At 40.1% G+C, this 22962-nt stretch overlaps 5 protein-coding genes across 5 annotated transcripts; 2 read left to right on the top strand and 3 right to left on the bottom strand.

The window, feature by feature from the left end:
• Nucleotides 1-1832: 1832 nt before the first annotated feature.
• LOC109040148 (histone H1-like) lies at nucleotides 1833-2503 on the bottom strand. The gene has a single exon (XM_019055961.2). It carries the CDS (start codon nucleotides 2423-2425, stop codon nucleotides 1883-1885), a length of 543 nt encoding a protein of 180 aa, XP_018911506.2. The 5' UTR covers nucleotides 2426-2503; the 3' UTR covers nucleotides 1833-1882.
• A 9241-nt stretch (nucleotides 2504-11744) lies between these two features.
• LOC140224586 (histone H4) lies at nucleotides 11745-12159 on the bottom strand. Its single transcript, XM_072300366.1, has one exon. It carries the CDS (start codon nucleotides 12111-12113, stop codon nucleotides 11802-11804), a length of 312 nt encoding a protein of 103 aa, XP_072156467.1. The 5' UTR covers nucleotides 12114-12159; the 3' UTR covers nucleotides 11745-11801.
• A 4518-nt stretch (nucleotides 12160-16677) lies between these two features.
• On the bottom strand, nucleotides 16678-17192 carry LOC109035144 (histone H3). The gene has a single exon (XM_019048657.2). The coding sequence runs from the start codon at nucleotides 17132-17134 to the stop codon at nucleotides 16724-16726; it is 411 nt and encodes a 136-aa protein (XP_018904202.1). The 5' UTR covers nucleotides 17135-17192; the 3' UTR covers nucleotides 16678-16723.
• A 1380-nt stretch (nucleotides 17193-18572) lies between these two features.
• Nucleotides 18573-19049, top strand: LOC109043208 (histone H2A). Its single transcript, XM_019060336.2, has one exon. The coding sequence runs from the start codon at nucleotides 18623-18625 to the stop codon at nucleotides 18995-18997; it is 375 nt and encodes a 124-aa protein (XP_018915881.2). The 5' UTR covers nucleotides 18573-18622; the 3' UTR covers nucleotides 18998-19049.
• Nucleotides 19050-22049: 3000 nt separating this feature from the next.
• On the top strand, nucleotides 22050-22713 carry LOC140224585 (histone H2B). The gene has a single exon (XM_072300365.1). It carries the CDS (start codon nucleotides 22089-22091, stop codon nucleotides 22458-22460), a length of 372 nt encoding a protein of 123 aa, XP_072156466.1. The 5' UTR covers nucleotides 22050-22088; the 3' UTR covers nucleotides 22461-22713.
• The last annotated feature ends 249 nt before the right edge of the window (nucleotides 22714-22962 follow it).

Here is a 22962-nt window from a genome sequence, read left to right as displayed (position 1 = left end):
TCTAGCCCCACCCTCAAGATCTATTGCCTCAAATTTCAATTTTCTTTCGCAGAATAGTAGTTCTAATGAGTCTCTACTAAATGCAAAAAAAATGGTCAAAATATCTTTCAACGTAAGGAAGATATAACCACTCAAAAATCGGAAAATCTTCAAAAGGCGGAAATACATACATACATACATACATATAGTTAGTTAGTTAGTTTTAGTTAACGACGATCAGCTTCTAGGCTATTTACATACATATATACATACATATATATATATATATATATACATGAATTTGAATGGCATACAGGGTGATCCAAAAGTCCCTTTCCACCCCCTCTAACTTTTTACCTAATTGAGGTAAAGATTTGAAACTTGGGAGATATTCCTGGGTCAAAGGGAGCTACTTTTTGGCCCCCCTAAAATTTTCAGGGGGCCAACTTTTAATTTTCAAATGGGAAGACCCCCTTTGTGATAGCTCGTTCGAAAGAGCATAAAAAAAGAAAACTTTTCGCGCAAACCCGAAGTCGATATCTCAAACCGTTTCAAAATGGCGGCCGGTTAAAGTTCAAAATGGCCGAAAATTCACACCGGTTATTTGTCGATGGATTTGCGCGAAAATCGGTATGTAGGGGTATTTTGACACGAGAAAAACGAATTTGACGTTAGATTTTCAAAAAAACCAAAACTTCCAAAATGGCCACCGGTTGAAATTTAAAATGGCCGAAAATTGTCACCTCAGTTTTTTGCTGATGGATTTGCCTAAAACTTGGAATTTGAGAGTATTTTGGCATAAGATAAACAAATTTGAACTTACATTTCTAAAAAAATCAATTTTTTGTCATTTTGAACTTTAACCCGCGGCCATTTTGGAAATTTCGGTTTTTTTGAAAATCTAACGTCAAATTCGTTTTTCTCGTGCCAAAATACCCCTACATACCGATTTTCGCGCAAATCCATCGACAAATAACCGGTGTGAATTTTCGGCCATTTTGAACTTTGACCGGCCGCCATTTTGAAACGGTTTGAGATATTGACTTCGGGTTTGCGCGAAAAGTTTTCTTTTTTTATGCTCTTTCGAACAAGCTATCAAAAAGGGGGTCTTCCCATTTGAAAATTCAAAGTTGGGGGCCGTTGCCCCCCCCCCCCCCCAAGGGGGCCCCCCTGAAAATTTTAGGGGGCCAAAAAGTAGCTCCCTTTGACCTAGGAATATCCCCCAAGTTTCAAATCTTTACCTCAATTAGGTAAAAAGTTAGAGGGGGTGGAAGGGACTTTTGGATCACCCTGTATATTTTCGTGATCTACGACCCGTGATCGGTGCTCTTCACAATGTCTCAGGTCTGGGTCCGACATCATGGGAGAATGCAATAGTGTATTTTCTTCGGAAAATACACTAAAAATATCCCTGGACCCCGGATCGGTGATTCTCAGTTGAACGTGTGCAAACACGGATATTAGACTCAGTTAAGCGTGATGCGTGTATTATAAAAGTCGGAATTTTCTGTAATAGTGGTGGTTATGATGTAAGGCTAGTTTTTTATTCAAATTGAACTTTTTTTGAAAACCGATTATATAGTTAGATGACTTACTTTCTTATTATTCTTTACGCACAATGGTCATTTCGGGTGGGCAGGCCACCCATCTTCACGTGACTGAATAAGGAAGTAAGTCATCTAACTATAAAATCGGTTTTCAAGAAAGTTTTCGAAAAAAGTTCAATTTAAACAAAAAATTAGTGTTCATTGTGCCGATGAAGTTTCAAAAATAGTGCAGTATGCTACAACTATGGTACACTATGATAGAAGGCTCTAAGCGTAGATGAAAGTGAGAGAGAGTATGTGCTCCGGTTTGGTGGCCCTGAAAAGGGCCGTTGTGAAGAAGGGTGGTGGAGTTATGTTTACTTCTTCTTGGGTGCGGCTTTCTTTGGGCTTTTCTTGACTGCAGCTTTCTTGGGTTTCGGTGCCTTCGGCTTCTTGGTGGGTGGCTTGGCGACCTTCTTGGCCTTCGGTGATTTGGCTGCCTTGGGCTTCTTCGGAGATTTGACTTTTTTGGGCTTGGCTGCCTTTGGTTTCTTGGCTTTTGCCGCCTTTGGCTTGGCGGGTTTCTTGGCTACCTTCTTCTTCTCTTCCTTGGCTGGGAGCTTGAAGGATCCGGCGGCGCCTTTACCCTTGGTGAGGATGAGCTTGCCAGAACCGGTGGCGGAGATGACGTACTTGCGGATGAAAGGTGCAAGTTTGTCGGCATCCACCTTGTAGGTGGCGGCGATGTATTTCTTGATGGCCTGGAGGGAGGATCCCTTCTTGTCCTTCAGGGATTTGATGGCCTCGTTGACCATGGTGGCGGTGGGAGGGTGAGCAGCGGGCTTCTTGGGCTTGGCTGCAGCCTTCTTCTTAGGAGTCTTGGGGGTTGCCGGAGCGGCAGCGACTGGAGCGTCAGACATGGTTGAGAGCGGTGCGAGAGTAGCGTTCGAATTGAGAGAAACGAAAGATACGAGTGGCGAGGTGGGGAGTATATTCTTATCCCTCGCGCAAGAGCCAAAAGGAACAAAGCGGCAGTATTTGCACTGTTCATTTTAATTTGTTTCGTTCCGTGTTCGTGACACTTTTCTTTTCTCTAAATTGCTGTATTTTTAACCAATAATTAAGAGAGATCCCCTCTGAACTATGAACTACATAGTTTGGTCTTCCGATTCAACGAATTTTTCTGTCCCGTCGCGAGGTAATATAATTAATCTGGACTGGGTTTTCTGGTCATCCCTTGTTATGCGCTTGGGGTTTCTCGAATAAATTGACGATTCTGTAAGTTTTTTGAGAATTCACCGCGTTACGGTTAGTGCAAATTCAATTCTGGACGTATTTGGCTTTCAAAAAAAGTCCGACCTCATCAAAATCGGTGGAAGAGCGCCGATTTTTCGGACCTCGAAGTTGGTGTGTCCGCACTCTGAATCGAGTTCTCTAACCTGTGTGAAGAGACTAGGCACCCGTTTTCCTCCCCAAAATTGATGTTTTTGGGGGTAGTAGATGGTCTTCACTAAGGGTATTTGTTATGCAGTATCTTCTTTGATAAGAGACTCCTAAAAAATGGTGAAAATCCCCGATTATTCGACATTAGAATCGTTCAAACGCGCCGTCAAGAATAGGTACTCCATGCCAGTCCTATTGTCTTGCTGTAAGGCTGCATTCGTCCTGCAAAGTGAGGCATTGCTCGTTGCATTTATTTTGATAATTAAAAACAGAATAATTAGCGACCCTTGAGGAGCCGAAATGCCTGGAATTTGAACTTCTCAAATTAATGGAGGTCATCTACCTCCACGGAGAGTCAATGTCAAACGCCCCGCAATGGAACTGAGCATAGCGCATACATCGCTCATCAAGAGTGGCGGTAGCCACCCCCGGTCGAGGAAAATGACGTCCTACTAAAGTCCCGATAACAAACGGGTGGCCGACACTCTTAGTCACAGGTAACTCCCTTAATCTGAAAATTGATTCGATTTAGAATGGAATTCAGAGCAAACGGCGGCACGGATTCCAACGATCTTGGTGTCTATGGACGCAGCTAAGTTAGCCGGATGGCGTTTAAGGGTTTCATTAAGATCCATTGAGTTTTCAAAAACTTATAAGCACTTAATGACCCAAAACAAGGAAAATTTTACTTTTTACTTTGCCGGGAAATTTGAATTTCAAGAATCCAGGGTCCTGAGAAAGTCACTCAAACTCCGCGATAACGGTAAACCTTAGACCCATAAAAGTGGGTACCTAAAGAATCGCCATGTTACCGTGTCCACGGGTTTTTACAGTTTTTTAACATTCCTGGTGTTCTAAAAGAGAAATTACGGAAAATACGACTAAACTGCCCGTCATGACCATCTTTAACAACAGATTTCTCGCTTACCCGGCCGCAGATCGTAATGGAGCCTATATAAAGGGCACTCCGTGAAGATGTGAGGATTTCATTTTGCCACATAAAAAAGCGCTTTATCTCACGGATAATCCAGCATCCGCTTACATCCTTCAAAATTTTAGCTATAATTTTTGAATTTAGAAAAAAACCAGTAATATAATGGTTCAACGCCATTGGTTCATTCTGTTCAGGTTCGTCCGAGTTTCGGGAACGAAATTCCTGTCGTCGTTATCAACCTCCATCTACTGTATTTATTTGTGAATAATGAACAGATTTAATTTAAAAGTTCAATTCATTTTAGATCCTAACTAATATTACACACTTATATTATTACGCCCACTTTTATCCCGATACACTACTTCATTGGTTTCTTAAAAATCTCAAGTGATTTCTGGTCGGTCGTTACCAACCTCTTTAACTAGTACTAGTTGTGAATAGATTTACCTAATTTGGATAAGAGTTTAATTCTTCGTAGATGCTAACTACTATATGTACGTACTCTTATTATTACGTCTCACGTGTTCTACTGGAGCCCGATATACCTTAATTTCTCTTAAAATGTTCAAGTGATATCTTTATTTTATGATGTGACAAATTTTTAAGTGAGGTTATGTCGTCATGTTTATGTCAGTACCTGACCTAAGCGATAGATGTAATTCAGGTAAATTACGTTAACGAAATTACACCGAAATTGTGCCAAACTCTAAAGAGGAAGCAGCATTTACATCACAGAATGCATGCTCGTGACTAAAGTCTAAAAATTACTGGAATATGAGCCTCTGCCTTCACATGCGACTGTCACTGAACTTCGACCGAAATTTATTCGCTCTACATCTTGCCATCAACCTATGTGCTCTGGAGTGATTATGTTTCTCTGAAGTGTATGTTATTTACATTAAGAACATGTTTCCTTCATGATTTATCTTGGAATCCTCCTATCTCTTCTACCGTTCTTGTTACGCGTGGCTTGCGAACCTGAGTATGTGAGGCACAATTCCATCCCTTTTCGGAACAGTTCAATCATAGATCAACTTAATGTCACACAATCAAAGATCTTTGACTGTGAGCATTTGCTCAAATTGGTTTCTTCCGAGTCTCTTTGATTTTGCGTCAGGAGTTGTTAGAAACATCATTTTGCCCAACAATAGTAACAAGGTCTTTAATGAAAGGTATGTACTCGTATTATTCTCATAATTTCATAAGTTGATGATGAAAACACAATGAAGGCTTCATTTTCTTGCATCGATTACCGTGTGAAATGGGTGCGCCCATTCTTCCTCCATACAAAAGCGTAACAGAATAAATTGCTTATCTGTCAAGAGGACTACAGTAGTAATATACGTAGGTGCCAGTTCCTACCCAGTTCCACTGGAATAAGTGCGATTGTGTCAATCAAGGCTGAGTACAATTATATTAACAATTATCTTTTTATCCAGCCAGAAGTATGTCTTCATGATCCTTACTTTGTCTATGAGCCTTGCCTGATCGCATCAGCCCCAGTAAGTGAGAGGATATACCCACCTAAATCGGAATGGAAAGCTTTGTTTAAATCGCCGCCCCTCTTTCTTGCTGCTTATGTAAGGGGATAATCTCCACCCTTTTAATGGATATTTAATCTCAGTTCTCTGTTTTAAATGAGGACCAGTTTGCTAGAGGGAGCCTCTGTGCACGCTCTGTGTCATTCACGTATTGAGTGTTTGTTTACATCGAGTCATAAGGTTATGTTTGCACCCACTTATTGCTATTTATACTTATTGCTAGATAGATGTGTTACTGAAGTATTATTCCATTTTGACCTAGCGAGTGCTTTCTAAGCTCAGCTCCCAGCATGTAATTACTCCAGTGAAACAGTGCACGTAAAATATCAGGTGTGCGGAGTTCAGTATTGACCTACCTAGTTTCTGCACCGCTAATCGTCCAAGGCTGAATGTGATTAGATCAATTGGTATCATTTATGAGAAGAAATGGAAAGCTCGCATATCACCTTACATATATTAACTAAATGCTCTTATCAAGAGATTGCCGTTTCGGTTGATGTCTGTCAGTGAACCTTGAAAACTCAAGGAAACTAAGAGGTAAATTTTTCAATATTTTATCCTTAAAATGCCTGTATTACGACCAAATACTTTCTCCGTGGCTTTTGCATTTTTTAAAATAACTTAAGGCACTACCTATGTGGGCAAGTATATGATTTGACAAATTTTATGGTGAAGCGATATTATTCGAAATTAATCCAAGAGAAAGGTAAGCTATTTCATTGCATGCGCAGGTATTTTTTTGCAATGGCCGATACTTAATAAGGTCAGTGAGAAATTCTCTTAATAGGTATTCATTGTCAGAACCTGCAGCCTGATTGTCGAAATTGTGTGTTTCTCGGGTAGACATAGATGACATAGGTCAAAAGGCAGTACGTGATTGGTCGGCGCTATGTCTTGTCGCTGTTTTGTCGTACCTCTGATGGGTGGAACCCTAGACAAGCTAAAGGCATCTCTTAAGTTTCTGACAGTATGTTGTCCATTCCACCAGACAAAGGCACAATAAAGCTGCGATAAGACATAGTTGATCAATAACGCTCCACCTTTTAACCAATGTCATCTGTGTCTACCTTTCAAACACAAATTTTCAACAATCAGGCTGCTGGCACCCTCAAGTTAGGAAGATCATCTTATGCGATAAGTATGCCTGTTGCCAAATTTTCAAAGAGAAATTAAGTATTCGGGGGAGATGAAAATATTTCTCATTTCATTGCAATCATCGACAATTTTTCTTTTACAATGCTCCTTAGAGTATGGTGCACCTAGAGTTTGTAGGAACAAAGTTTGGATGTTTGGATGCTCTAAAGAATAATAATCCCAAAAGTCATGAAAATACCTAGCTAGTTTAAAGTCATGCCACACCAAATAGCCTCATTTTGGTAAAATTTGTGCTCTACTACTTCATTCACTGGTTGTTTCATGAATAATTCATCATTCCATACGGAGTACCTATGATTTATAAGGCAACGCTCTCATGAATTTCCATAATCATCTGATAGGTTGCTGAGTGATGAAATTCAGTATCGAAAAACTTGCCGCTAGCATTAATACAAACATAGGTGCGCTTAAGAGGGATGATGTGCGTAGTTGAAACAAATGAGCAAAATTATTTTATAACTTGGAATAAGCTTACAGTGTAATGCCTATGACAATAAGTTATACTCTTTTTCCATTAATTTTCTCACGCAGGTAAATGACAACTCTATAGCTATTTAACCCCTCCCCCTCCCCTGTCACCCTTTTCCTGTGAGCCTTTCCAATAGGTACAGATACATTTGACTACCTTAGGTAGCCCCACTACTTTCAACTACCTATTTCCAGACTGATCACAAGTCAGTGGGTGCTATTAAAATTTCCGCTGAATGTGTTAGTGCTTTAGCAGATGTTGTTGTTTACTTTCCATTCATTCAGGATTTTCAAATAGCCAATAGTACCTACTTAATATTTTATGGCCACACCTTTCTCCATTCAAAAACGAGCTGATATAAACTACAAAAACCCTCAAAAACATTTTCGGGCAAAAAATCCGGTCGAGGAAATTGACGTGTTACATCTTATTAACCAAAAACATTCCCTTTCACCCCTCCAAGAAGGTTGATAAAACTAAGTAAGTAACTATGAGATGACAAAAACCTCTCTTAAATTCTCAGGGTCCACCAAGGCCACATATGTCCAAAAACTTACTCCTTATGGTTTAAAAAAAAGAAACAAAAAATAATCCCTCAACAATAAGAAAATTTTAAAAAAAACCGATTTTGTGGTTCACAGATATGTACGTAAATCCTTCGAATGAACTTGAAATCAAAAAATCGGTCGAGAAAATTTAAATGAATTTTCTCCTTCAATTATGAGTTCCGCAACAAGCACGACTCGCTTGAAGCTTTCCATACACGAGCCGCAAGAAACTAATTTCTTCTTTCTTACCTACTGAATGTGAGGAGAGCGGGAACATTTACTTTTTCCTTCATTTATACAGGATGCAACAAGCATGACTCTTGCGTTTGCAGAAACCCTTTCATTAAGGAGATCGCGAGAGCCTTTACCGCGTTCATTTCCAAAAGGGATTACTCCAGAATTTCACATTTTAATAATTTAAACGATTCATCTGTTCTTCTCTTCTCTCCTTCTGTCCATTGACAGAAATACAAAATTTTTCCGACTCACTGACGCGACCGGCTCGATGCGTAAACAAGTGTGGATTACCTCTAAAGTATATAAAAAAAAAAAAAAAAAAAAAAAAAAAAAAAAAAGAATAACACTTAAATCACAGCATGGGTGTGAGTTTTCTTATATCGAAACTTAATTCAATTTTTTTAAATAACTCCTCTTGTCAAATGGGACCCATTTCGTGAAAATGAAAAAAAGGAAAAGTAAACGAAAACTTTTAGCCTTCTCATCATCCAAATCATATGGTAAGCTTACAGTAAAAGCAACCATGATTTAGATTCAGCGAAGTTAATCGAAAGAGTCTGAAATGTACCTATGTGGTAAAATGGGTCCACTGGTAAAACTGAAGCTGGCGTCAGGGATAAAAAGGCACCGTTTCACTGAGAGCATCGAGCCGGTCGCGTCAGTGAGTCGGAAAAATTTTGTATTTCTGTCAATGGACAGAAGGAGAGAAGAGAAGAACAGATGAATCGTTTAAATTATTAAAATGTGAAATTCTGGAGTAATCCCTTTTGGAAATGAACGCGGTAAAGGCTCTCGCGATCTCCTTAATGAAAGGGTTTCTGCAAACGCAAGAGTCATGCTTGTTGCATCCTGTATAAATGAAGGAAAAAGTAAATGTTCCCGCTCTCCTCACATTCAGTAGGTAAGAAAGAAGAAATTAGTTTCTTGCGGCTCGTGTATGGAAAGCTTCAAGCGAGTCGTGCTTGTTGCGGAACTCATAATTGAAGGAGAAAATTCATTTAAATTTTCTCGACCGATTTTTTGATTTCAAGTTCATTCGAAGGATTTACGTACATATCTGTGAACCACAAAATCGGTTTTTTTAAAATTTTCTTATTGTTGAGGGATTATTTTTTGTTTCTTTTTTTTAAACCATAAGGAGTAAGTTTTTGGACATATGTGGCCTTGGTGGACCCTGAGAATTTAAGAGAGGTTTTTGTCATCTCATAGTTACTTACTTAGTTTTATCAACCTTCTTGGAGGGGTGAAAGGGAATGTTTTTGGTTAATAAGATGTAACACGTCAATTTCCTCGACCGGATTTTTTGCCCGAAAATGTTTTTGAGGGTTTTTGTAGTTTCCAGCTACTTACCAATTCCATCGTGTACATTACCATCACGAAACGTTTCGTTAGAAGAAGAAAGAACTCGAAAGAACATCACAAATATATACATTAGTAAGTAGAGAGATACGAAGATTTAATGAAATAAATAAAAAGGAAAGTTTTAGAACGACGGATGAAAGGATTAATATTGCTACATAATAGGGGAGACCGGGGCTAGCTATGTTGGCCACGGGGCTATGATAACCATCGTGGGAATTTTGTAGGGAAAAAGGTAAATTTGATGTTTGATGAGAAAGAAGGTTGGCAGCGATGTAGACTAACAGTTTAAAACATCAACATCGATGGTGTCCCCCTCAGTTATGCTCTGTGCTATAACATTCTTCTTTATCTTCGAAAATCGCCCGAAAATGCGATTTTTTTAATTTTGAATTTTTTTTGCTGTGGTGCAGAGTATTTCTTTTATATTTCATTTTTCTTTGTTCCTATTTGAAGGAGACCCCCTTTCCTTTCATTTTAGTGTATGGATTTATGGTTTTTGACCCCTTGTTTCTTAGTTGGATGACTTCGATTCGAGGTAACCTCAATCGGGGCTATGTGGACCATTTTTCTGGGGCTATGTTGACCTACTAAGAAAACATACTTTTTACATTTTTTTTCGCGTATGGATTCAAAATCATTTTCTATAAGTTTAAAATGGTCTTATTTAGTGGAGCAGTAGATCTTCTTCTTCTTTTTTAAGTATCCTTTCGTACCCACTCACTTATTAGATTTGATACTGTTCTTTAAAAAAAAAAAAAAAAAAAAAAAAAAAAAAAAAAATTATTTTAAAATTTTCAGCTCCAAAGGTATTGAGTTTTAAGCTCTTTTAAGTGCAATTGCAATCAACTGAAGAAGGTTCACATAGCCTCCTTACAGGTGGCTCACTTAACCCCGGGGTTGATCAACATAGGACTAAGTCAACTATGTTGACCAAATGGATTTTTTCTTAAAAAACGCATGAAATTCACAAAATTAAACTATTTTGTACAATATTTTTGGTTGATTTTAATTCTACACTGTATGCTCAAGGATTAGAGCATTCAATCCTTCTGTTTCTTCGGACACAAGTTTGCAAAAAATGTGATCAACATAGTCCCGGTTTCCCCTAGTTTATGTAGGGAGTTTCACTGTTACTTCTTAAGTATGTCATTACATACTCATATGAGGCATGATTTGCTTCTAGTTGTGCTTTCTTGTTAGATATCTGTAGTTTTTTCAGTGAAAGCTTCTTATGCCTCTCAAATGGCACTGTTTGCCGGCAGGCTTTAGACGTTGTAATTAAAATTTACATTTTTCGAACGAACGAACAAACGAACGAACGAACGAACGAACGAACGAACGAACGAACGAACGAACGAACGGATGAATGCGACGGTCCCTCACAAACGGGGTGAAACCTCTTAATGGCGCTCAATTTCACTATCAGCAATTTAGCTTCGAAAAAAAAGCATGAACTAAAGAAATCTGATCTCTTTGCTGCTGACCGTCTCATTAAACTGACTGACTTGACTGACTGAACTGACTTCACTAACTGACCTGAACTTGGCAGGCTGGACTCGACTTTCATAAAATAGCCATAACTGCTGATCGTCCCATTAAATTTACTGACTGACTGACTGACTGACTGACTGACTGACTGGACTGACTTAACTACAGAGCGTATAGAAGGTTAGAGGCCCGACTCGGTGCTAAAACAGGCGCTCAGCTTGTTGCAACGTACGCAACTAATCTACTACTCTATTGTTTTCCCGTAACTGGCGGCGCGTTTGTTGCTGCCGGAGCACCTCCACATAGGCGATTTCTCATGCATCATCCCTCCGCAACTCTCGCTCGTCCAATCTGCGCGGAAATCCGTTCGCCGCGCACTCTCGCGCCAACGTAGGCAACTTCTTGCTCTTACGTCAAACTTGTGTTTCAGGTCCTCCGCACCCTCTATACTCTGCTCGACTGACTTGACTTGACTTGACTGGCTGGCTGACTGACAGACTGACTAACATGGGACATGAAAAAGAGGGATGAAACACAATATAGCCCGAATGCAAACAACAATAAAAACACATTTAATACAAACCAGATGGGTTTACAAGGCTAAGGAGATCGAATAAACAAACCAGGACGTTTCGGGCCAATTAGTGCAAACAAGAAGATGAGCATGCAACAGCATGCATGCGAGTTTGCACTAATTCCTACTTTGAGCAGTTGCTTGCTCATTTTCTTGTTAGCTTATGTTCCAGTTGAGAATGGGCATGTAATTGGCCCGAAGCGTCCTAGTTTGTTTATTCGTTTGTTCCTAGATTGTTTGTTTATAACATCGGGCAAAAAAACGAGGCTTAGTGGCCATCGGATATTGTGAGATTTGTTCGGAACTATTCGAATAGATTTGATACAAATCTGGACGAAAACAACTCGAATAAGCGAAATTACAGCCGTCGAGCGGTGATTGTCGACAGCCATTTTCAGCGTGGGATTCCGGTATAGGTATAAGACGGAATTTCATGGCCGTACACAACGCGTGCCTGGAATGACCTGGTGTGGTGCTCGTACATTTGGTGGCCCTGAAAAGGGCCGTTTTAAAGAGATGGTTGTGCGGTGATTGTGGCAAGCTGCTTAACCTCCGAAACCGTAGAGGGTACGTCCTTGACGCTTCAAGGCGTAGACGACATCCATAGCGGTGACAGTCTTCCTCTTGGCGTGCTCGGTGTAGGTGACGGCATCACGGATAACGTTCTCGAGGAAGACCTTCAGAACTCCGCGGGTTTCTTCGTAGATGAGTCCAGAGATACGCTTGACTCCACCTCGGCGGGCCAGACGACGGATGGCGGGCTTGGTTATTCCCTGGATGTTATCGCGGAGCACCTTACGGTGACGCTTGGCTCCTCCTTTTCCGAGTCCTTTACCTCCTTTACCACGACCAGTCATGATTGCGCTACTTCGATCTCACGAGAAAGAATGATAGCCGAAGGTGTGTGCGTACCGTTTTTATACAGTCGCTCGACCGAAGTGAAGCGTTGCGATTGGCCGAACCGCTTTCCACTTCCCGCGAAAATGAACCAATGAACGGTAACAATGTAGCCGCGGGGTCGCGGTAAATTCAAAAGGAGTGGAGGGGCCTTGCTACGCTTTCAAAAACGATGCCGCGCGCGGGACCTCGTTGGAACTATTGTGACGTGTACGAGGGTAGATGGGCCAATCAGAGGAGTGCTGTGCGGCTCTTACCCTCTTCGCATTACCAGTCGACAACTGAACGTCGAACGGTTAGGTTCTCGAGCCAGAGGGACTGAGCGCGGTGCGCAAGCGCAGCTACGCGCGTAGCCCGTAGCCTGAGGGAAACAGCAAGAATTTGATGAAGTTTCACGTGAAATGATCAGTTTTAGTGATTTAAACCCTGAATGAATATATAGTGGACTCTCGACAATTCGAAATTGAAGTGAAGGGAATCGGATTTTTCTTCGAATTAGCGAGGTTTCGAAATAAAGAGAGTTCGAATTAAAGAGATTCCATGTGGAAAAATTTCGAATTAGAGAGGTTCGAATTATAGAGGGAAGGCGCCATCTGAATTCGAATTATAGAGGGGCAAATGGACGGATTTACGCCAAAAGGTCTTTAGGTCAAAGGCCAAGCTCTTTTAGACAACAGTTTACTTCGAATTGTAGAGGGAATGTATCGTCTTATTTCGAATTATAGAGGGAGGCCCATATTTACTTCCCACACTTCGAATTGCAGAGAGAATTTTCAATTTCGACTTAAAGAGGGTCGCGCCAGCTTAAAAATTTCGAAATAACGAGGGGAGAAAAATACATTGATTTTTTTTCGAATTATCGAGAAATTATCAAGGGAAACAGACTTTCCTTCGAATTAACGAGGTTTTCGAATTATCGAGGTTCGAATTATCGAGAGTCCACTGTAGCAATAATATATTTGTATACGTCTCTGTTTATACTGGTCTAGTATCGACCCGACGTGGATTAATAATCGCACTCCGGCAGTATTATTGGGACGTATCACCATGCTCGTTTCTATTAATTTTCTTATATCTGTTGCACACTCGAAGAATAAAGGAAGTAGGGTCCGGGTTTCCTGGGTTTCCTGCAACTCAAGATTTCTTCGGTGCGGGCGGTATCGGGCGCTGGAGTCCCCTAGCAACACCAGCCGTTATTCGACCTAGTCCTAAGATATGTTTTATTTTATTTTATTTGTTTATTTTTTTTTATTTAATTTTTTTATGTATTTTTTTTTATTTTTTTTTTTTATTTTTTTTATTTTTTCTTATTTATTTTTTTGAGCAGGTTCAGTTGGAATTGCGCGGGAAATATTTGAATATGCCCGGGTTGCCGCGCATCGGTTTTCAACACTCATCAGTCCGAATCAACGGGTATCGGCAACACGTATCGGCCGCTGGAGTCCCCCAGCAACACCAGCCGTTATTCGACCTAGTCCTAAGATATTTTTTATTTTATTTTATTTTATTTTTTTATTTTTTTTATTTAATTTTTTTATTATTTTCTTATTTCTTTTTTTTTTTATTTTTTTTATTTTTTTTATTTTTTGTTATTTTTTTTTTAATTTTTGTATTTTTTTTATATTTTTTATTTTTTTTATTTTTTTATTTTTTTTATTTTTATATTTTTTTTTATTTTTTTATTTTTTTTTATTTTTTTATTTTTTTTATTTTTTATTTTTTTTTATTTTTTTTATTTCTTTATTTTTTTTATTTTTTATTTTTTTTTATTTTTTTATTTTTTTTTTATTTTTTTTTTATTTTTTTTATTTTTTTATTTTTTTTATTTTTTATTTTTTTTTATTTTTTTTCTCGAGAAAAGAAATAGGTGTACTTTATTTTTTTGGAATTTTTTTTTTTTTTTTTTTTTTAGGGTTACGGAAGCCGTTCCATATTTTTCCACCATTTTTTGTACGTGCCGGCCATTCCTTTTCTTTCTCCGAATTTTTTCTCAATTTTATGACGATTTTTTGGTGAAAAACGTTGGGGTGTATAGTATATCATGAAAGAGGAAATTGGACCATTTTTATTTATATCATTTCCTTTTAAATGATGAATCCAAACGGTACTACCATCATATTTTTTGGGTGCCTGATTTTTTTTTTTTTTTTTTTTTTTTTTTTTTTTTTTTTTTTTTGGTTTTGGTAATTAGTGACTTTTTTTGGATTGGGCCGAAATTTTGTACGAAAATCATATTTTTGTTTTTTTGGAAGGATATCATGTATTTTCGGTATGACTTCTACGCAGTATCAGGCAAAGAGAGTTCCCATTTTAAATTTAAAAGTTGTTCCCGGTAATGGCTTAAGATTAAAACTGTAGGTAGGTAAATTCATATAAACAGGTATGAAAGATATATAATGAAGGGATTGTATGAAGTTTCCTATTGACAAATAACTTTTTACAAGAGGCATCTTTCGGAAGATTGAGTATTGTCTCGAGTACTTTTTTTTTTTTTTTTTTTTTTTTTTTTCAATTATGAAAATTGTTTCAATATAAGTTTTACTGATGAAATATAGGATTGAATAACTGACTAAGGAAAGAAATAGGGAACGGTAGAGATTTAGTAAAGATTTAGTAAAGAGAGAGAGAGTCTCTGAGAATTCTCAATTTGAGAATAATTGAGTGGGGATTTTCCGAAATTGCTGATAGTTGTGTGTTGAATTTTACTTAAGTCTTCATCGAAGAAAATTCCTAGGAATTTTTGGGAGTCAACTATGTTCAGGCTAATATTATGAGTCATAATTGTACTTTGATTAAATCTAGATTTTGGGCCGTTGAATATCATAGGACATGTTTTATTAAAATTGGAAATCATGAAACTGTTAAAGAACCAATCGGTAAGCTTTTGAAAAATTATATCACCTGAGTTTAAAGAAAATTTCATTGATATCTGACCCTGCGAGACTATTATTGAAACATCGCCTGCAAATAGTATTGTGATGCCGAGTTCTTTGGGTAGTGCATCGATGATATCATTTCTGTAGATGAGGAATGCGTAGGAGAGGAATTAGGAGTGAGCCTTGGGGTGCTCCGACTTCGATGGCCTTATAGAGGGATTTTATCCATTCACTGTTTGGAAGAAGGGCCTGAAGTCTATGTTGTAAGTAGGAAAACATTAGTTTGAGGGTTGATTCGTTGAATCCATGGTGTTTTAGTTTATATAATAATATTAATTCATGATTTACTATGTCAAACGCAGCACTGAGATCGCAGTACAATGTGACCGCAATCAATTTATTTTTATAGCTCTGATGACGTAATATTCTCAGTTTTTCTTGGATTGCAGTATGGGTGCTCTTGCCTGGGATAAATCCATGCCGGTTACTGTGAAATAACTGATTCTTGATAAAGAATCTTAGGAGCTGTTACTTTCTCAAAGATTTTATTAATTGGATTTATTGAGAGCAATATGGGTCTGTCATTTGCCGTTAGGTATTTTGGATCTTTTTTATGTGCCTAAGGAGACGACTGTCGACTTTTTAAGTTCATTCCGATAAGTGGATGAATTTACAAGTAAATAAAAAATCTTTGTGAGCGGTTTCCTGATTTCACCATTCACTTGTTTGATAAAATGCCAGAGTTTTGGAATGGGTTGTTGATCTAGGTACTAGTTTTTAATTCTTTAATTATTGTTTCAATACTTGAAAAGGACACTTTATTAATACTGGAAGGGCGCTGTATTTGTTTTTCAGATAGTTTTGGTTGATTTATCCGAGGCTCATTGTTTTCGAACGTTTCCTCAAGTAATTTGGGGACTTCGGAGGTAAAGTATTCATTGAATTTCTGGGCTAAGATTTCGTTGTCTGTTACGGGTAGTCCATCTATTAGTATCTCGTTGATTTTATTGTCATTGGATTTACCTATCGTATCATATAGAGTTGACTAATCTCCACGTTGTCTTATTGAGGGTTATCACTATTTTCTATGATTTTTTCAGTATACTTCCTTTTCGCTTCTCGCAAGACTTTTCTGTGCAATTTGACATAATTAGAGTGCCTAAAGTTCAGCAAGCACTTTGAGAAGGAGCTTAACCAATATCTGAGAGTGTTTTTGAACTTGGCGGGGCTCATCCTCATAATCAACTGTACATCTTGGTATGGGTAAAAAAAAAAAAGTAATTTTGATACTTCTTTTTATCACTAATTAACGCAGTATCACATCAGTAATCACTACAGTAACAACCATGTATAATTTCTCTCATACTACTCTTGAAAATATTCTGTGAAACATCATCAAGTAGAAAATCCAACGCCCAAACCTCAAAACGTGAGTTTAAAATTTCGTTCCGCCACGAGGCCCCGTGTAATTATTAAGCCGAGAGAAGGCATAGCTATTATTCCATGGAGAAGGTCCGGCTGCCTCCGTGGTACCTTGAGTCGCAGTTGGTACTTTGTAAAGTTTATGGATTTTTCCATTAATCCATTTCCCTCTGCCACGACTTGGTCAGATGATGTGCCGCACCGGATATGCTCAGAGATTTGGTGGCCCTGAAAAGGGCCGTTTTAAAAGAGTGCAGGATCTATGAATGCGCTTAAGCACGTTCTCCACGGATGCGGCGAGCCAGCTGGATGTCCTTGGGCATGATGGTGACACGCTTGGCGTGGATGGCGCACAAGTTGGTGTCTTCGAAGAGACCTACGAGGTAGGCTTCGCTAGCCTCCTGCAGGGCGAGGACAGCGGAGCTCTGGAAACGGAGATCAGTCTTGAAATCCTGAGCGATTTCACGGACAAGACGCTGGAAAGGCAGCTTGCGGATCAGAAGCTCAGTGCTCTTCTGGTAACGACGGATCTCACGGAGAGCGACGGTACCGGGCCTGTAACGGTGAGGTTTCTTGACTCCTCCGGTGGCGGGTGCGCTCTTGCGGGCGGCTTTGGTGGCCAGCTGCTTGCGAGGGGCCTTTCCTCCGGTGGATTTACGGGCGGTTTGCTTCGTACGTGCCATCTTTCACGGATCGAGGACTTGCTAGAACTCTAAAAGTGATATGATGTTGAACGGTGGAGGTTCGGAGTATTTATAGTAGAGATTCCCGCCAATTTTGCGCCCCAGTCGATGAGTGGTCGATGAGCCGCCCAATGGGAGCCTTCCGTCATGGCGCTGGATTTGAAAATATGTAAACCTGCGAGCAGTATGATACTTATGCAATTTCAAGTACTCAAATTTCTTGTGTTTTTGGTTAGTATCTCAGTTTTAGTTGTGAAAGCAGTTTCCATTACCGCTTTGGTATCATTTACCAACGTGTATGTACGTTGACGTCGATCATTTTGCTATCGTATTATGCAACCTAACTACAGATATAATATATTGTGGAAGCACAATCAGCGTCCCGACCTCTGATGTTACTTCCGGTGTTGTTGTGTTGTTAACATGGTTTTTTTCAGTGACAAACGATTATTGAAATTATTCTTGGTGTTCGTAATTCGCATACAGTGGACTCTCGATAATTCGAAAACCTCATTAATTCGAAGGAAAGTCTGTTTCCCTTGAAAATCTCCCGATAATTCGAAGAAAATCAATGTATTTTTCTCCCCTCGGTATTTCGAAATTTTTAAGCTGGCGCGGCCCTCTATAATTCGAAATTGCGACAAAAATTCTCTCTGTAATTCGACGAAGTGTGGAAAGTAAATATGGTCCTCCCTCTGTAATTCGAATTAAGAAGGTACATTCCCTCTACAATTCGAAGTCAACTGTTCATGTACCTGGGTGTCTGAAAGAGCTTGGCCTTTGACCTAAAGACCTTTTGGCGTAAATCCGTCCATTTGCCCCTCTATAATTCGAATTCAGATGGCGCCTTCCCTCTATAATTCGAACCTCTCTAATTCGAAATTTTTCCACATGGAATCTCTTTAATTCGAACTCTCTTTATTTCGAAACCTCGCTAATTCGAAGAAAAAGCCGATTCCCTTCAAATTCGAATTATCGAGAGTCCACTGTACCAGTATTTCGACTTCATTGCGCTGTTACGTCGAATCGGAAATCAGCTGCAACTCCATAGGGCTAATGGTACGGACTTCACTTACTGGATATTTCATCCATGGATTTGGATTAATCTCATGAGTTTAAGGCATTCCGAAGAAGTGAACTGAGAAGTGAACTCGGAAGGAACGAGCACCGCAAACTCGTCGGCTCCAATTCATTCATCGTGGAATCTTCATCATCTCGTATTTTATTCCACGATGAGCGCAAGGCCTCTGCCCGATAAAATGTAAAAAGTTATGGAGAAGCGAGCAGCTGTGCCCGTTGAAACGTGGAACAATGGCCCCAGTGTTACGCGCCAACCCGGGCGACCTTCCGAGAGAGTGGAGTTACCACCAGGCCCCTCCCATTCGCTGCCGAAACGCAGCCGCTCAGGTATAAATAGCCAAGCTTCCCCCTATTGAGCCATTCGTTTAGAATTCGCGCCACGCAGCAGATTTAAACGCAACATTCAACATGTCTGGAAGAGGTAAAGGAGGCAAGACTAAGGGCAAGTCCAAGACCCGTTCATCCCGCGCTGGACTCCAATTCCCCGTCGGACGTATCCACCGTCTGCTCCGCAAGGGTAACTACGCTGAGCGTGTTGGTGCCGGAGCGCCAGTCTACCTGGCTGCCGTTATGGAATACTTGGCCGCTGAAGTTCTCGAGTTGGCCGGTAACGCCGCCCGTGACAACAAGAAGACCAGGATCATCCCCCGTCACTTGCAGTTGGCCATCCGTAATGACGAGGAATTGAACAAGCTCCTCTCTGGCGTCACCATCGCCCAAGGAGGTGTTTTGCCCAACATCCAGGCTGTGCTTCTGCCCAAGAAGACCGAGAAGAAGGCATAAGCTGTCTCCCTCCAGTCGTCTCTTCACTTTAAAACGGCCCTTTTCAGGGCCACCAATTTGTGTAGCTACCATATACCATTTGTAATGCATCCAAGCGGAATCTCTCGTTCGATTTAAGTGTAACTTGCCGTGTAAATTGTCACGTGGGCAAATTTTGCCACTATAGCCATTTGTTCCCGGGCCCGGAAAGATAGCGTCTTCAAAATAATCTTGAACAGAAAATGAGGGGGGAAAAGCGCCAAGTTAAAAGTGCAATCGCACGTTAAAGTTCCCCTCGTTTTATTGTTCGCCTTGATGCATGTAGAAGCTGCTGACTATTCACTCCTGGATTTCTACCGGGTGATCCAGAGCACTCGTCCACCATCTTTCTCGATGGAACCAGGAACGGCCGACTATGAAGGGCCGTTTGTAACTAAAGATACGAATGTTGGCAATATATAAGAAATGATGTAATACATGAAATATTCAAGATATATATGAAATTTTGAAATTTTGAAATATATATACGGAACTGTCGCAATATATAAGAAATGTGACAGTTAGTTAGTTAGTTATTATAATTTTAAGATATTCAGCGCCTATATTTAGGAAATCGACTCCAAAATATACGGCGAAAATCGTGCAATATATAAGAAATGTGTCAATATTTAAGAAATCGACTTCACAATATATATGGCGAAATTCGTGCGATACAAAGGGCGATCCATAATTCGATCCCCTCTAAATTTTTACCTAATGGAGGCAAAGATTTGAAACTTGGGGGATGTTCTCAGGTCAAAGGGAGCTACTTTCTGGCCCCCTAAAATTTTCCGGGGAACCCTTAGGGGGGAGGGGGGACGGAAACCAATTGTTTTTTCAATTGAGAAGACCCCCTTTGTTGTACCTTGTTCGAAAGAGCATCAAAAAAGGAAACTTTTCGGGTAAACCAGAAGTCCATATCTCAAACCGTTTCAAAATGGCGTTCGGTTAAAATTCAAGATGGCCGAAAATTGACACCGGCTGTTTGTCAATGGATTTGCGCGAAAATCGGTATCTACGGGTATATTGATAAGAGAAAAACGAATTTGAAGTTAGATTTCTAAAGAAAAAAAATTCCAAAATGGCCGGATTTTTTTTTTTTTTTTTTTGAAATCTAACTTCAAATTCGTTTTTCTCCTATCAATATACCCGTAGATACCGATTTTCGCGCAAATCCATTGACAAACAGCCGGTGTCAATTTTCGGCCATCTTGAATGTTAACCGAACGCCATTTTGAATTGGTTTGAGATATGGACTTCTGGTTTATCCGAAAAGTTTCCTTTTTTGATGCTCTTTCGAACAAGGTACAACAAAGGGGGTCTTCTCAATTGAAAAAACAATTGGTTTCCGTCCCCCCTCCCCCCTAAGGGTTCCCCGGAAAATTTTAGGGGGCCAGAAAGTAGCTCCCTTGTACCTAAGAACATCTCCCAGGATTCAAATCTTTGCCTCAATTAGGTAAAAATTTAGATGCGATAGAAAGGGCTTATGGATTACCCTTTATATCGCACGAATTTCGCCATATATATTGTGAAGTCGATTTCTTATATATTGACACATTTCTTATATATTGCACGATTTTCGCCATATATTTTGGAGTCGATTTCCTAAATATTGTCACATTTCTCATATATTGCGACAGTTCCGTATATATATTTCAAAATTTCATATATATCTTGAATATTTCATATATTATATCATTTCTTATATATTGCCAACATTCGTATCTTTAGTTACAAACGGCCCTTCATAGGCCGACAATTGAGCCTCGAGACGAAAACAAAACTTAGTGCGGTAAATTAACCTCGAAGAATTCAATGAAAATATTGTCAGTCCCTTTAAACCCCCTGGAGGGCGGTTACCTCCCGTTTCTCGCATATTTCAAATGGGAAGCGTATGTTTTGACTTCGGATTCGAATTTCATAGTCAAAAATAAGAACTTTCTATTGTATGCCTTCTTCCCCGAGCCCCCCCCCCCCCCCCCCCCACTTTTTGGAGCCATGGGCGGGCAAATCTTTATTGGGCTCTGCAGGCGTTAAAATTATCCGATTTCTGAAATCTAAAAGTCTTCTGAGAGAGAAGATCGAAACCTTTTCGTTGGTGTGCCACGTGACCCCTGTCGACCCAAAATTGTGGGGCTTTGGAGGGCCATAAGTTGAAAATTTCAAATGGCAAGGGTATATTCTGATTCAAGTTTGGATTCTACGCGAAAAGTTACGTAGAATTGACATTGCGAATGGATCGATTGCCCCAATTTTTTTGCGAGTTTAACGTCCCTCTCTGGGTAGGTATCGTTCAGCCATATTGAGAGTTTTGCATCCCTCTCTGAGTTTTACTGTGCCGCATTGAGAGTTGAACGTCTCTCTATAAAATTCATTTTTCCAGTTGTAGGCCCCTGCTCTTTGGATTTCATTTAGTCGTAGGTATTTCATTCAGCCGTATTGAGAGTATTTCGTCCCACTGCGGGTATCATTTAGCCAAATTGAGAGTTTCGCATCCTTCTCCGAATTTCATTGTGCCGCATTGAGAGCTGAACGTCTCTCTCTGAAGTTCATTTTGCCGCACTGAGAGTTGCAGGCCATTTCATTCAGTCGTATTTCATTCAGACGTTTTGAGAGTTTTACGTCCCTCTCTGGGTATCATTTAGCCATATTGAGAGTTTTGCATATTGAGTAGAACCCGTGTAGAACATCGATTGGGACTGAGTAAAAGGATAGTGATAGTCGCCTCGACTGTGGATTTTCGTCTTATGTTATGCCGAACCTTATTGACGATGGAACTCCGAACTCTGAACCGAAGCTTTAGTAGCTCTTGAGAACCGAGAAAAATGGCATTTCAAATGAGATTGGCGACCGAGAGGTCTGCGGTGCTCGAAAAATGGAATAAATGAACGTGACCGTTACTGGAGAGGAGAAAAGAGCAGAGAGGGGAAACCGTTGAGCACCTGGCGCCCCACCGCGAGCCGGTTCAACCGCCTGGGATTGGGCGCATCGAGGCGGCCCATTGTATATATAAACCCGAGCTGAGCGCTGAGAGTGAGCAGTCACTCGTTTGCAGCTCGAACTCATCGACGCAATGGCTCCGAAAGCAAGTGGAAAGGCAGTGAAGAAAGCGGGCAAGGCCCAGAAGAACATCACCAAGGGTGACAAGAAGAAGAAGCGCAGGAGGAAGGAATCCTACGCCATCTACATCTACAAAGTCTTGAAACAGGTGCACCCCGATACCGGAGTCTCCTCCAAGGCTATGTCCATCATGAACTCCTTCGTCAACGACATCTTCGAACGTATCGCCGCCGAAGCCAGCCGTCTCTCCCACTACAACAAGAGGTCTACCATCACCTCCCGGGAGATCCAGACCGCCGTCAGGCTTCTCCTCCCCGGAGAATTGGCTAAGCACGCCGTCTCTGAAGGAACCAAGGCTGTCACCAAGTACACCAGCTCGAAGTAGATCTTCTCTTCACCTGGCTCCACACTTTAAAACGGCCCTTTTCAGGGCCACCAAACTTACGAGCACTACATAAGAATGAGGAGACTGGTTGATCCCCTTGTTCCCCAAAAGTCCCAGAAGCACCAACACCTCCTTTTATTCGGAATTTGATTTGAATAAAGCACAGGTAACGGTCGAGTGGGGCGGAATGTTTCATATCATACCTAAGGCAACAGCTACTTAGGCCATTAATTAAACTGGCGTTTTCTCCCGAGTTTGTTCCGCAATGATATATTTGTTTTCCCATTTTTTTTTTTTTTATTCATTCAGTTTTATAATTTTATCAGTATTAATAATGCTAAGATTTGTAGCATTAAACACTATAGCTATTATGTTTATGTAACAAGGTGATCCTCAAATTCGAATTAAGCGTTCACCGCTATAATTCGAACAATCTCACAATTGATTTCATATGAGATCAATTTAATAATAATAATAATAGATATTACCTACGGTGATCATA

Source organism: Bemisia tabaci, chromosome 5, assembly GCF_918797505.1.
Source record: "Bemisia tabaci chromosome 5, PGI_BMITA_v3".
Lineage (NCBI taxonomy): Eukaryota > Metazoa > Arthropoda > Insecta > Hemiptera > Aleyrodidae > Bemisia > Bemisia tabaci.
This window is presented reverse-complemented; position numbering and strand designations above follow the sequence as displayed.

Excerpts from the sequence above, each read along its gene's own strand:
- LOC109043208 (XM_019060336.2), top strand. The coding sequence starts at position 18,623 with ATGTCTGGAAGAGGTAAAGGAGGCAAGACTAAGGGCAAGTCCAAGACC.
- LOC140224586 (XM_072300366.1), bottom strand. The coding sequence starts at position 12,113 with ATGACTGGTCGTGGTAAAGGAGGTAAAGGACTCGGAAAAGGAGGAGCC.
- LOC109035144 (XM_019048657.2), bottom strand. The coding sequence starts at position 17,134 with ATGGCACGTACGAAGCAAACCGCCCGTAAATCCACCGGAGGAAAGGCC.
- LOC109040148 (XM_019055961.2), bottom strand. The coding sequence starts at position 2,425 with ATGTCTGACGCTCCAGTCGCTGCCGCTCCGGCAACCCCCAAGACTCCT.
- LOC140224585 (XM_072300365.1), top strand. The coding sequence starts at position 22,089 with ATGGCTCCGAAAGCAAGTGGAAAGGCAGTGAAGAAAGCGGGCAAGGCC.